The sequence below is a fragment of the Cheilinus undulatus genome, linkage group 9, assembly GCF_018320785.1.
Source record: "Cheilinus undulatus linkage group 9, ASM1832078v1, whole genome shotgun sequence".
Taxonomy (NCBI): Eukaryota; Metazoa; Chordata; class Actinopteri; order Labriformes; family Labridae; genus Cheilinus; species Cheilinus undulatus.
This window is the reverse complement of record NC_054873.1, coordinates 35,855,828-35,870,695: the sequence shown is the minus strand read 5'-3', so window position 1 is coordinate 35,870,695 and position 14,868 is coordinate 35,855,828. Positions and strand designations below refer to the sequence as shown.

At 39.4% G+C, this 14,868-nt stretch overlaps 1 protein-coding gene across 1 annotated transcript; it reads left to right on the top strand.

Moving 5' to 3' along the window:
- The first annotated feature begins 496 nt into the window (after positions 1–496).
- klhl36 (kelch-like family member 36) lies at positions 497–14,181 on the top strand. Its single transcript, XM_041796208.1, has 9 exons — positions 497–749; positions 948–1,031; positions 1,533–1,727; positions 1,835–1,957; positions 2,262–2,483; positions 2,585–2,890; positions 4,993–5,220; positions 5,410–5,567; positions 12,081–14,181. Exons 2-9 carry the CDS (start codon positions 972–974, stop codon positions 12,652–12,654), a joined length of 1,866 nt encoding a protein of 621 aa, XP_041652142.1. The 5' UTR covers positions 497–749; positions 948–971; the 3' UTR covers positions 12,655–14,181.
- Positions 14,182–14,868: the final 687 nt, after the last annotated feature.

Genomic DNA, 14,868 nt, shown 5'->3' with positions numbered 1-14,868 from the left:
GAAATCGAATTTTATTGTTACAAACAGAAGGTTAATAGACCCCCCCAACCCAGTTTATCCATACGTACTCTAAAATATAAATTCTAAAATCTAAATGTCTAAGAGTAAGTCTATGATCAAGATTTGACTTTGAGTCTTGAATAAGTGCTCAAATTGCAAGAAAAAGAAAAATCTTTCTCTGTCAGTATATTTTAGTAGCCAATAGCAAATATACTTTGTTATGCTTATGTTCTTAAAAAATGTAAGAATTAGTGCTGCCTAAAGATTTTCTCGCTCTTGCAATTGTCTTGTTGTTGACCCAGCTAGTTTGCCATTGTTCTGTACTAAACGTTAATTAAAAAGTAATTGAACGTACCTTGATTTTGGCTTAAATATTATAATGTTGTTTCTTTTTCAAATTGTATTTTAAAGCCTTTATTTTTGACAAAATCAGAACATTTAATTTTGAAATCTTTGACCGGAAGTAATTGTGTTTACGTTGCGAGCTGAGCTGATGATGTGCTCCGTCTTGTCGCTCTCTCCTACTGAAGAAACCATGCTTTCAAGGGAAGCTGTCCTTTGAAATAGAGACCGTGGTTAAGACCTCAGTGTCAGGATACAGACCACCTCGTGTCGACTGTGAAAATTGTCTCATGTTGATGATTTGATCCCAGGAAGCAGCTGGTCCTCCTGGTTCAGCTAACCTGTGCTAAGAGGAGATGCTGTTAGCTGTATCAGCTGAGTGAGAGATGTCCTCTGATTAAACGGATGTAAGAACCAGACAGATTTTAAAATGAAGACAGTCTCTGCTTTGCATCGCCTTTTACTACTAATAATCTATGTATCTGCCTTATCTGGTTCTCATTTCTGGGGTTAATTTAGTCCAAAGAACTTGACATGTTCAGGGTTGCTGACTCCTCTATTGTATTATTGTACAGTACTGCATGTGTTATGTGTGTCTCTTCTAGATGATGCCAGCCTGAGGGGACATAATGGACAATGGTAAAGCGGGCCGTGTGTGCCGTCCCCACCGGATCAGTGAATCATCTAAGGTCAGTGTGTAAAGAGAGGTGAACATAACGTGTAGTTATTTCAATAGAAATTTGTGAGGGCTAGGATTACCAACAAAGTAACTGAGTAGTCCTCATCAGAATCTTATCTTATTATTATTTAGCATACTTTTAAGACAACTAATTTGCCAGCTTGTAATAGATAAAGACCTGAAATGGTCCTACCTGGTGATGTTTTTGTGTCATGTCAAACATGGCAAAGTTGTCATTTTCATGCAATATTTTACTGTGAAAGAACAATGATGGCACCTTTACTCACAATACAGCAACAACAGTAAAACCAATGTCCTTCTCAGCTTGGGACTGTAGAAATGCCACTAAAATGCCTGTACTTGTGAAATGCAGCCCTGTGTTTTTAATTTCAGTCAGAGTCTGTTAGCAATCATCAAATTATTGATGACTTTGTTAAATAACAAAAAATGTCCTTGCCCTTTTATGAAAGTCATGGTCAGTTTTTGTGTTTATTTTTTGTTGTGCTCACAGGTGTTCTGCTGCGTGGACCAGGCTGTAGAGGTGTTACAGGGCCTCAATGAGCAGCGGAGGAGCAGCCAGTTCTGTGATGTAGTCCTGGTGGCCGATGAGCAGCGGGTTCCTGCTCACAGAGCTCTGCTGGCTGTCTCCAGTCCATACTTCCATGCCATGTTCACTCTGGGTATGAGGGAGGAACGCCAGCAAGAGGTATATTTTCAGCCTTAAGCTGCTTAAATGTTTGATATGATATTGCACAGATAGATAATCATATGTCTGCCCCTGATACTCCTCCATTATCCTCATCCTGTCTGCAGGTGGAGCTTGTTGGAGTGGCGTACATTGGTTTGAAAGCTGTAGTGGATTTTCTATACAGTGGAGAGCTGCCGTTGGATGGCGGAAACATTGATTATGTGCTGGAAGCTGCTCACCTCCTGCAGGTAAGCTGCTACAATGCACCAAGTTTCAACCAAATTTAGCTAGTTAACACGGATATTCTGATATTCCAACACATAAACAAAAATTGTCCAAAATTTATGGAAACTACTTCATGTAGGCTTTCAAATAATGCTTAAAGGATATGCATATAGAGCACAAAGCTATTCATCTGGAGTATGAAGCATGTATTTGCTGTTTATAAGAAAACTTTTATTTGAAATCTTTTTGAAAATTAGTGGTACCAGAGTAATAATGTGAAATGTTTTTTGGAAAATGAAAAATTACACCATATTTCCTGTGATTAAGGTGAGGCGAGTGGTTGATTTCTGCTGCCAGTATCTGGAGCGCGAGGTGAGTGAGGACAACTACCTGTACCTGCAGGAGCTGGCTCTGCTCTACAGTCTGGAGCGACTTGACGCATTCATAGACCAATTTATCCTCACACGCTTCGCCACACTCTCTTTCACCCCTGATTTTCTGCGGGACATTCCTTTTCACAAGCTCAACTCCTATCTCTCCAGTGGCCAGGTAAACACTTTACGCTTACATAAACTCAGCCCAATACAGTAGGATCCACAGCTTGTGCATGTGACAACACAATAAAACTGAACTTTTCTCTTCATCTCCAGGTTCAGCATGACAGCGAGCAGGCTCTCCTCCAGGCCTCCCTACAGTGGCTAAGCCAGAGTCCAGAGCGGGCCCCTCACGCTCGACAGCTCCTCTCCCGCATCCGCTTCCCTCTGATGCCGGTAGGAGACCTGGTGGATCGGGTGCTGCCAGCTGTGCAGGCTCTGCTGCCAGAGGAGGCCGGCTGTGAGGCTCTGGTGGAGGAAGCTGTGGGGTATCATGCCAGGATGAGCGCCCAGCCGCTCCTTCAGACAGAACGGACCACGCTGCGAGGAGGAGTGGAGAGGCTGCTGCAGATTGGAGGAGAGGTACAGATGTGTTACTGATCACTTTGATTATGACTTTAAAATCAAGTAAAACCAGGTAATGTATGTTTTAGATATTTCCTCTAAGTTTACTTTTACTTCACACCCACGTCACATTTGGAAAAAAAATTCTCTTGAAGTTGCTGATATAAAAAGTTCTTTCTTGATTATTGAGAAAGACATAGTCACCATTTAAAAAATATTCAAAATATAAACATAACCATAGCAACATAAACATAGCCTGAATTAAAAGACTTCAGGCCTGAAAAATGTAGTATTGAGACTGAAAAGAAATTTCTACCGTTTTCCCTTTTTATTTAGTTTTAGGGTGTAAATACATACAGGCCCATGTCCTTTTTTGCAGTAATACACCTTTTTTTAAAACTTGGTCAGTTTCATATTTATTTATGTTTTAATTTATTTTAATACACTACAGTTGTTTCTTTTACTCAGTATTGGCCCGTTTTACATTACCCTGTTTATATTTTTAACTTCAGATGAAATTTGAGGCTTTTTGCACTACAGCCATTCTAGGCTGTCATTTTTTCTGTAATAATTCATTTTTGTTCATATATTTAAATGCTGGTAATGATATTATCTAAAACCTAGATTTAAAATCATCTGTTTATAGAGTTTGTTTTTATATAGACATGCATATACTGTATATATGGTTTAAAAATTTTTTTTTTTTTCACTGTATATTGTCTAATTTGCCATTCAGATTTAGTTTTTGTTAGACTTCTGCTCTTTGCTCTTTGAAATGTTGCAGAGCCTTGAATATTTTCCATAGGGATAAATACATTTTTGTAACTCATTTGAATTGAATTGAAAAAGTAATAAATATCCACAGCCCAATCAGAATAAAAGCTTAAAACAGTGGTTCTCAGCTTGGTCAGCGTTCAGGACCCACCAATACATCCTTAGGGACAAACCGGGACTCAAATTTCACAAATTCTTCAATTAAAACTTAATATTTTCATTGAAAATAGAGAAGTTTGGACCTGAGATGGAACAAAAATATGTATTGAGACTTGACATTTGATAAGAAGCACATCATACATTTTTTGCCTCATGTTTTTTCTAGGCACACAAAAAATGTCGTTTGGGTTCTGACCCACCAGGGTGTTAAAGATAAAAGACAAAGTTTGAGGAAGATGTACCTGATCAATAAAGGCACTCCAAATTGCTTTTTTTTGTTTGAGAGGCTTAGATTTCAAAGTCAGAAAGCATTGTGGAAAAAATCCCTACAAAGACAGGCCTTTTTTTTTTTTTTACATAATGATGTTTATTTAAAGGTGCAGTGTGTAATATTTAGTCTATTAGCATTTAGCAAAACAAGCTTGGTTAAAATGAAACATAACATTTATAAGTAGATTGATCTAAATTAGTGTTGACATCTGATGACACATTTTTTAAATTTATGTTTAAAATTAACTCAGAATAAGCCTTTTATTCATACATAGGGAGGGTCCCCTCCAAGGAAGCTGCCATCTTGGATTTTTGCATTTTGCCTGTTTCTATGGCACCATAGAAGGAACCAAATAACAGTTAAGCATGTATTGATTTTTAAACTTCACTGGTTCCCACAGTTATCACCAGAGAAATGAGCATCACAGTCCAGAATTGACTGTTAGATGTTGATAGTCCCATTTTTACACACTGTACCTTTAATGGCAAAAGACTTGACTGAAAAAACAGCAATAAAACTGTCAGTGTTGCTGGTCCATTACTGCCTCAGTTTGTTTGTTTTATTGTGTGGCTTTGGTGGTTTATTGGGTTTTTAGTCAGTATTTTCCAAGTCAGTATTTTCTGAAAAAGAGGCAAAGCGAGGCAACAGTAAACAATGGTGGGTCGGGTGCTATTAAAAGTAACTTATGCTGTAAAAAAAATTGTTGGACACTTAAACTAACATTAAGAGCTGTCAGGAACAAATGTAACCCTCCAATTTGATTTATTCTCATAGATCATGTTGCATCTATAACAGTTCTTTTTGACACTATTGACTCAACTTGTCTACACTCAGAAAACTGCAAAAACAAATGTTCTCAAACTCAACTAGAAGAGAAGCTCCATAGATTCTCACAGTCTTCTCTCTTTTTCTCAAGGTGTCAGAACGTGGAGAGGAGCTGAGTGCAAACGTTTGCCGGCTGAACAGCGAAACAGGAAACTGGGAGGTAGAGACGCAGCTGCCAGCCCAGCGGAGCCACCACTGCCTAGCTGTGCTCGGGGGTTTTATCTTTGCTGCTGGAGGCAGCTCATCCAGGGACAACGGTGGAGATGCTGCCTGTAACCTGCTGTACAGATACGACCCCCGACACAACCAGTGGACCAGGGTAATGTAACGAGACAGTTTCAGTCTCCAAACACAGCACAGTTCACAGATGAAGCTATTATATATACTAAAGAGAACAGGAGCTCCTTTCCTCTGAAGTACTCACTAAAGCGTGTACAACACTAATGAACAATATTATTGATCCTTCCAGTTTGTAGTATTTGTCTGTGACAGCATGTGGTTTTTCCAGGGTGCCTCAATGAATCAGCGGCGGGTGGATTTTTACTTGGGGGCAGTGGGAGAATGTCTGATTGCTGTTGGAGGGAGGAATGACACTGGAGCTTTGTCCTCTGTGGAGGTTTATTATCCCGCAGAGGACTGCTGGTCCTACGTGGCAGGACTGCCCAGGTAAGAAAACATGTACCTACCTTGTCTGCAGTTCCAGGATTAAAATGTTGTGATTTTATTGAGCAGACACTTTTGTCCATCCAGATATATCAATGGCTGCAGAAATCTTAAAACTTAGTCCTAGAAATTTGACTCAACAATTGGATATTTCAGAAGTGAAAGTGTTTTAGGATTAAAATCCAGGGGAAAGAAAGCAGCTACACTGAAGGCTTTACATCACTATGGATGGAGTCTCAACTAATAAGTATTTCAAAATGGGCTACATTTTGATAAATCAAAACCTCCAAATTGAGGACATATAGTATGCATGCAGTATTTTAGATTTATTTTTGTCACCATTTTATTGTAGAAGATTGCACATCCTCCCATCAAACAAACCTTTATTGACTTAAGAAATACCTGTAGGTTTTGAAACAAGACATACATTACAAGTCAAGTTTGAATCTTTATTTTTGATTCAAAAGAAACAAGAAGCTCCAGCAACACTTAGTAGTTTAGAGAACAACTTCCAGACCATTTCAGGTTTAGGCGTCCATCAGGGTCTTCCCAACGAAGGCCACAATCCAAAATGCATTTTTCTTGACGGATTCCTTTCTGCTTTTGGCGTCCATCAGGTCTTCCCAACTAAGGCCACAAGCCAAAATGCATTTTTCTGGACGGATTCCTTTCTGCTTTTGGCTCTCCATCAGGGTCTTCCCTACTAAGGCCACAAGCCAAAATGCATTTTTCTGGATGGATTCCTTTTTGCTTGTGACCTCCGTCAGGTTCATCCCACCTAAGGCCACAAGTTGTTCTCTAAACTTTGTGTTGCTGACGCTGGTTTCGTTAAGAACTGGAGCATGTGAATAGCCTTTTAAACCAGCTTCTCTTCTTTCTAGCCTTCTTTTCCTGCATTTCCTCTATCTTTATCTCCAGCTCATCCATCCTTTGGGTCATCGCTCTCTCTTTTGCGACCCACTCGTTCTTTTTCTCCTCGTGCCGTTTGTGGAGCATCTGCAGAGCGTCATGGAGGGAGCGTCTCTCCTCCTGCCACAGTCTCTGCTGTTCCTGAAGCTTCTCCTCCGCTTTCCTTTGTGCAGCTTTTACCATTGTGTTTTCTCTCTGTAGCTGATCGAGCTGGACAACAAAGGAGGCCCTTGCCTGTTCTAGCTCCTCCTTGGACTCCAGCTCATCAGTTTGCTGCTCTTGGTCCTGGTGGTTTCTGACCCGCTGATATACACTTGGGCCTTTCTCCTTGGGCTCCAGCTCATCAGTTTTCTGCTCTTGGTTCTTTCTGACCCACTGATATTCTTTTGGAGCTTTCACCTTTGCTGGAGACTTCAAAGTTAGGGCCTGATTAAGGAGATCCAGCTGGACGGTTTGCAGGTGAAGGTTGATCTTTTCTATCTCTTTAGCTTGACTGTGCTGGAACCCCTGGCTGGTGCTTTCTTCCTTCCCGGGGCAGCGTTCAGTCTTCAACGCCTTCTTCAATAAAACAGCCTGCTCCTGATGCAGCTTCACACTCAGGTTTTGGATGCCCGTTTTTACAGTGTGAATCTTTTGAGCCTGCTCTGGCTCAACTTCCAAAGTGTCTTTCTGGGACTGGAGCTTCACTGTCTGTCTTTCTAGATCCTCATGAGCCGTCTGCAGCTGCAGAATCAGCTCCTGGGTGTCCGTTCCTCCAGACTGAATTTTATGCTCCAAAACAGCAACTCTGTCTTTAGCTCGGGAAAGGTCTGAGCAAGCCGTCTTCAACTGAGACTTCAGCTCTGCGTTTTCCTTCTGCAGGGATGAGTTTACACAGCTATTGTGGTGATGTAAACGCTGACTCTCCTGAAGTTGTTCATGGAGGAAAGCATTTTCTTCCATCAGCTGTGAAAGTTGGTCCTGCAGGACTGACTCAGATGTCCAGCCTGCCTCCATGTTTCTTCTCTTAGGCTTTGTGGACCTTCTCTGAAATTTCTTCTCCATTTCGATGTTGAAAATTTCAAACAAGTTTTGAAAAGTTTTGAAAAGAAAAATAACTGGATGACTGATGTATTAATGAAGCCAGAGCATATCTCAGGCCTTTTATGCCTTTCTGTGACTGGATGGAATGGAACACTGGAACACAGTGAACAGTTCCTGCCCAATCAGGGCTCAGATACCCCTCCTTTATGATATCACAGGGCTCTGTTCATTCCAATTCCAATTCCATTCCAGAACAGACACTTTATAGACAGGGATTTTATTATATTCTTGAGACTGTTTTTGTGCAGTTTCGTGTCTCTCAAAGTTGCAATTGTGACAAACATTGTGAGCATCATGTTAAAATCACGTTGGCTGGAGCGCAGGTGGCCGAGTGGTTAAGGCGCGCGCCCCATGTACGCGGATGGCCCGGGTTCGAATCCGGCCTGAGGCCCTTTACTGCATGTCTTTCCCCTGTTCTCATCCCTGTTTCCAACTCTATCCACCATCCTCCTCTGTCAAAAAAAGGCACAAAAATGCCCAAAATAAATCTTGAAAAAAAAAAATCACGTTGGCCGTTGGCTCCCTCAGTAGGCCCTAAGACACGAATGAACTCTGTCTACACAAAAAAAGGTGTATAACATGCTCATTGTAATGAAGAAATTGTAGGTAAAGGTACACAAAATAAACATAGAAAATGTGAACTTGTGGAAGAGTGAAAAGACAGTCAATATTTTAGATGTGTGGTCATAGGCGGTTTTACCATTAGGCAAAGGTAGGCAGTTGCCTGGGGCCTCGTCCATAAGGGGGGCCTCAAGAAGTTGCCTGGGACATAAATCCACAAACAGTCATGTTGAATGTTTATTTATAGGCCTAATGAATGTTTCAGTCTTGTACATTCATTATCAGTGGTTCATTAAAACGTTAAAATCTGTAAAAATGGTCACGATAAAAAGGACAGCATATCTTTGCCTGACCTGTTCAGTTTTACTTGCAGGTAAATTCTCTTTCTAAAGTAGCTAATTAACCCTTTAGCGTACAAACATGCAGCACTCATTAAATGGTAGCTGCATCTAATATTGGGTCATTTCTTTTTAGAAACATTACAGCAGCCTTCATATCAGCTTTGGTATAGATACTGCTAAAAAATTGTCTGACCTGCAGGACGTCTGATTGGAGCAAATCTGACCCCTGACCCAAAATGAGCTTGACATCCCTGTTTTGCTGCAGTTCAGTATGATTCAGATGAAAAATTATACTGAAAATAGAGGCTTTTGTTTATTTCTTTTATTAACATAATATAAAACTCATGTAACGCAGCTGATTTGATGCAGAAATACAAATTAACTACATTAAGTTCTTGATGGGACCTTGGGCCAGATAAACTTACTATAATGTACCTGAAAACATAAAACCCTAGAACAGGAGAGTACATGAACTTCAGAAAATGATGAAGAAAAGACACAAGTTTTGGCATAATAATCATTTAAGTACAGAGAGTCTTTATTCTCATATCTTTTTGGACGAGACATCATTTTTACATTTGTTTTTTTTATTCTCTGTCTAAGGTGGATGCAGTTTGTCCAGCTTGATGTAAACAAGTATTCACTAATACTGAACCTAACACAGCGTTCATCAAGTACATCTGCACAAGGGCCAGATTTAGTCTCGACAGAAACTCTGGGGGCCAGACTTTCAAATACACAAAAATAAAATAAACATTTTGGTCTGGCTAACAAATTATTACAGTAGTATTTGTATTTTGACATTTTTAGGCATTACCAGCGAGATCTATCCCTGTTATCTATCATGCAGCAGGACACAAGGAGACAGGCCTGACAAAAGAACTGGCTGGGCCTCTGAAAACCCCAGAGAATGGGCCCTCCACTATTGTGACTTAATACCAAATCATTTTAACCCTTTTTTTTTGCCTAATTAACCCAGTTTTAGCCATTCTTTTAACCCTTTAAACCACTTTTCCTGCATGTTTTATCCACTTTACGCAACTCTTATCAATTTTTGCCACTCTTTAACCTCTTTTCATGACATAGCTACAATAGTAGCAACTTTTATACATTTTTGCCACTTCTCTTATATTTTTGCCACTTCTTAACCCATTTTCATTGCTTTTTTGAACTATTTTTGTAATTTGTAACCAATTTATGGCACTTTTTGCCCCCTTTTCCCTCTTTAACCCATTTTTGCCACATTTGAACCCCTTTTCACCACTTTATCTGGTCATTTTTCTAGCACTTCTGCCAAGCTTAACTCTAATTTTAAATATCTACTAATTATGACATTAAATTTCTGTAAAAACAGATCAAATGTTTAGTAATTCTCAGACTGTTTCACTATTCATTGTTTGTGGGATGGATTTAACAGCTGAAGACATTTAAAGCCAAAGGATTCTCTTAAAACCACAACATCTTTGAATTAAATGATCTTTCGGGGGTCTGACAGGAAGCTTTGGGGTGCCTGATTTGGCCCCTGGGCCACCAGATGATGATCAGGGACCTAACAGATGCTGGTTATAATGCAGATTATCTTACACTGAATGGAGTTAAATGTGTTATTAGTGGCCACTGCACACTGTGCTGCTTCTGTTAAATCACATTCATATGGCGGTTATCAAAGAAGTTGAGGTGAGTGATATTAGGGGGGGCCTCACATTGATCTTTGCCTGGGGCCTCCAAGTCACTAAAACCACCCCTGCCTATATCCTAAGTATAAAACACATCCAATATTTACAATTCCAGTAATGCCTCTGATGGACACACAAACAATGAGAGCGAGGATCACCAGCCAGTTGTTGTGTACTTTCACTGCTTCTAGCCAGGATTTCATCCTGATTCTTTTCCTTGTTTTATGCTTGTTGCTGCAACTTAAACACACACCAGGACATCCTGTTAGGAAGGGACAGCAAGCTGAGGATATCAAAGTCATCCATGTTTATTTTTATTCTTAAGTCACATTTGATCACACAGGATTCTGTTTAAGTCTGAGTGTGGGTAATCTTCCCTGTGAGGTCGTCTGCAGGACGGCAGGTGAGTGGTCTCCAGTGGTCTGACAGTCTGGTGAAGTAGTTTAGTGTTTGCATTCAGAGGATTATAAGATGAAAAGTAATTTGAAATTGTCCTCATATCTGTGCTCTCCCACGTTTTTAAAATTGTTTAAGATTTTATTTGGTCCATGCTAATTGTTTTTTGCCAAAATAATAAAAAGCTTTGATTATTTCAACCCAGTTGGCACTTATCCACTATTATAACAGCCTCATGTCATTTAGAATTTGGCCCCCATGTCTTTGTCTGTTTGTTTGTTGTATTCACACAGAATAAGAGAAGTCTGTTTACACAAAACAGTCTCTTCCTGATCATACTATAAATAGTCCAACAGTTACAGGTTTAGTTTCAATACATTATATAACAGGGGTTTTCTAGTGGCCTATCCTCAGGACCCACCACACCTCCAACCATTCAGATGTATTTAATGAGTTTGGACCTTACATGTGATTGGACAAAGAGACAGGACAAAAAAAACATATTTAAACAGTAATCATAGAAGACATGTATGCATGCATTTTATTTTGCACTGTTTTCCTGTGATATTTTGTAAAACTTTGCTAATTTTCTAAAGATCTTGAGGAATTTCCTCCTCATCATGCAAAAACAAACTGTGATATCTGAAAAAAAAAGTCAAAATCTTTACAAAACAACTAAATTTTACTCATTCAAACAGGAAACCTGAGTCAAATATAACATATAAATGTATGTCTGCTTAAGGATTTTGTATATCACAGACTTTTTGACACATTTTCTTTCAGACACACATTCGTGACCAGCTGAGAAAAGTTTTGTAACCCAATTTATGTCCCAATCCATCAGTTGAGAACCATTGGTGTGTAATATATTTCCTATCACACACAGTAATACTTGTCATATATCTAATGATTATGGGATTTTCCCTCTACTTTTTTCAGTTCATTTCAAACTTTTATTTATTCTTGAGAGGACATTTAAAAAATTTTTTTATTATATTTTGGGCTTTTTGGAGAAAAGAGAGGACAGCTGAAGAGAAACATGAAATATGGAGAGAGATAGAAGAGGAAGACATCCACCAAACAAGTATGGAGACTGGGAATTGATTCTGCTACCAGTGCGTTCAGGATAATGGCTGGATTATTTCTTTGGTGAATTTGAGCATCCTTTATCTGCCGTTGTCAACTTCTGTGCTCTTTATGAGAGATGACAATCAAAATTTTTAGACTGGAAATTGTTGATAACATTTTTCTCAGTGACTCAGAAAGAGGTCCAAAAAGCTCAGAGAATAGGAAAAAATAGTGCAAAATAAATACAAGGAACAAGAGATGTTTATTGGATAGGATCCAAAATTAATTTTCACTTTCAAATTTGGATTGGAATTCCAACTGTGAAATTTGCAGACGTAGCAGATCAAAACATGCACAACCTCAATATATCTTAGTAATAAAGGTCTACAAGTAAAACTAGCACCGAGTAGAAAAGGCTGTAGTTTTTTCCCTTTTTCAACATTTTTACATCTGTGTTTGGTTATAAATTTCATCCTTTTTAGATTTACATACGGCCATGCTGGGACGGTCCACCACGGTGTAGTCTACATCTCTGGAGGTCACGACTATCAGATTGGGCCGTACCGCAGAGAAGTCCTGAGTTATGATCCATCCCGGGACAGTGATGTGTGGGTGGAACGCCAGGCCATGTCTCTGGCCCGGGGCTGGCACTGCATGGCCTCCCTCAACCACCTTATTTATGCCATAGGAGGCAGCGATGACCACGAAGACACCACAGAGCGCTTTGACATTCTTCAGGTGGAGTCATACGACCCACGCAGCGACCAGTGGACTCAGGTGTCGCCGCTGCTTCTGCCCAACAGTGAGGCGGGACTCGCTGTCTGGGCGGGGAGGATTTATGTGCTGGGGGGCTACAGCTGGGAGAGTATGGCTTTCTCTAGAGCTTCTCAGGTGTATGACCCGGACAAGGGGTCATGGTCCCGAGGACCTGACCTGCCCAAACGCATTGCTGGGGCTTCAGCGTGTGTGTGTACTGTAAAGCCTTCATCATCATCACCATCTCCAGAGAGGAAAAAGATTGGACAAGGCATTAAAGTAAGATCATACCCCACGTAGTGATGATAAATGCCGTTATACTGATATGAAGTCTAAAAAATCGTCAGAAGGATTTTTACACCAGCCAAGAGTGCAACAGCTTAGTGTAGTGCATTTTAGGGTCAACTTATAATGCAGCTTAAAATCAGTGCATATAAATGTCAATTTGAACTAATTAGACATAAAGATGTATTGCAGTGCTCTTTGTTAACAAGCATCAGTAACTTAGGAAGACAGGCATGGAAATAAAACATTAAAGGATTTTGCTGTGTTACTGTGAGAGTTATGAAATAAAGGACTCATTTATTTAGATTTTTAAGTCAATCTCACTCTTTAATCCAAAATGTTGCAGAAAATTCTACTAAAATTGTACTGCAATCTCACTGTAGTGGTACATATTCTAGTGTGGGTTGACTGCATCGTTAAATTCCTACATCACTGTTCAATGTGATGTTTCATAATATTGAAGGAAAAGCTTCTTTTAATTGTTTTTCTTCAGCCATACTCAAGTTAAACTAATCTGACAGGGGTTGTTGGTCAGCAGATACAGTTAGGTGACAATCTTTAGCAGGACGTGTTTCTTTCTAGCTTCTTCTTGTGAAAGGAAAACTCAGTGAACTCAAGGCACTTGCAACAGACTTCTCTGTTCTATGCTGTGAACATATAAAGACGTATCCCCAAGTGCAAAACAAATAAATGATTACCTGAACAGTTTGAGGTCAGGTAAGAAGAAAGACTAAATATCACAGTAAAACCTTTATTTATGAAGTGCATTTTCCATCTGGCTTTAGGAAGTGTGCTTATTGTTGAAGTGAGTGAATGCTGATGTTGGTCATTTTTTACCTTAAACATGAAGAATGACTTACTTGGACATTTGAGTATGGCATCAGAATGGTTTTTTGTGTGTTTCTTTTATCTGTTTTTTTGTAAAGCACTTTGTGACTTCCTGTTCTTTAAAGGTGCTATATAAACTTAAAACTAACTAAGGTGAGTCTAAAAGGTAAGCCAAAGACAAATATGGAACTAAAATATCTAACTACTGGCCTATTCAGCCTGCAGCTGATAAAATCAGACAAACTGACTAAAATATACCAACAAAAGCAAAAACACAGCTGTACTTGTCAGAAATCAAGAGCCCAGTGTTTCAATGGTGCATGAACATTAGGGTATCAAAAATAAGCCAAGAACAACAGTTTGATAACATACTAAGTATAACCCTGACATTTTTAGACTTTATTTGCACCACGCAGAGAGTTTGCTTGGTAAGAGGAACGCCATGAAGGGGCTCATTCTGGAAATAACTCATCAGAGTAGCTGTGAACCAAGCTGCAGGCTCAGTCTGACCCGTCACTTTCATGTCACATTAAACAGTTCTCCAGTCATAAAAGCCTCACCTTTCCTTTGTTACTCACTAAAGCACAAATATACATAAAACATGCTTGTACAGGGTGCCTACCTCCATTTATTTGTAACTTTGTGTGAAGTGATAAATGAAGAATAAAACAAATGTGAATCTAACCTTGCAAACCTTGGATACGCCTGTTTCCTTGTTTCTCACTGGTGAATCAGATGTGTGAAACAAATCTATCTGGCATGTCAGGTTAGTGTGAATCTGGAATATCTGAGAATTAATGTTGGATGGTGCTGTCAACACTTTGAATAAAAACAAAACTATAACTATTAACAAAGTTAAATCAGTTATTTTGTTTATTGTTCAAAGGAATTAAGTGATAATCTTGTTCATCAGTAATGCTGGTATCTTTTTTTATTTTGCTTCAGGTGATTTTGAAAAAAATACATTACAGGAGTGGAAAGAGAACCAGGATATGGTCTCAGCTAAAAGCACTGTGGTTTTCATCAAAATAAGTTACAGTGCAATTACCGCTCTATAGATCAACTCAAGCAAAAATAAAAGATAAAATCATTTAAAGTTAACTCAAAGTACGGAGCATTTATTCCTGATGCCTGAGGGGTGGCTGTGAAGTAAAATAGGATCTTTCTTATGCGTGTAACCTATAAAAACAACAAGAGAATTTGATTCTCCAACTATGGTAAAAGGCCAGGGTTCATTCACCTTTTCCAAGATCATATTCAAGTATTTTCAAGGAGCATTTTCAGGCTCTTCCAAACCCTACAGCCGTGGTTAATTTTTTATAAATACAGTGCTGTGCAGAAGTTTTAGGCATGTAGAGCGCTAACAATTCTTCACAGGTCCTGATGTTCCACAACCCCGGG

What these genes read in the sequence shown, in the direction of transcription:
- klhl36 (XM_041796208.1), top strand. Translation starts at nt 972, where the DNA reads ATGGACAATGGTAAAGCGGGCCGTGTGTGCCGTCCCCACCGGATCAGT. An exon ending in GGATCAGTGAATCATCTAAG is followed by an intron (nt 1,032 to 1,532) that starts GTCAGTGTGTAA and finishes TTGTGCTCACAG; the next exon opens with GTGTTCTGCTGCGTGGACCA. An exon ending in AAGCTGCTCACCTCCTGCAG is followed by an intron (nt 1,958 to 2,261) that starts GTAAGCTGCTAC and finishes CCTGTGATTAAG; the next exon opens with GTGAGGCGAGTGGTTGATTT.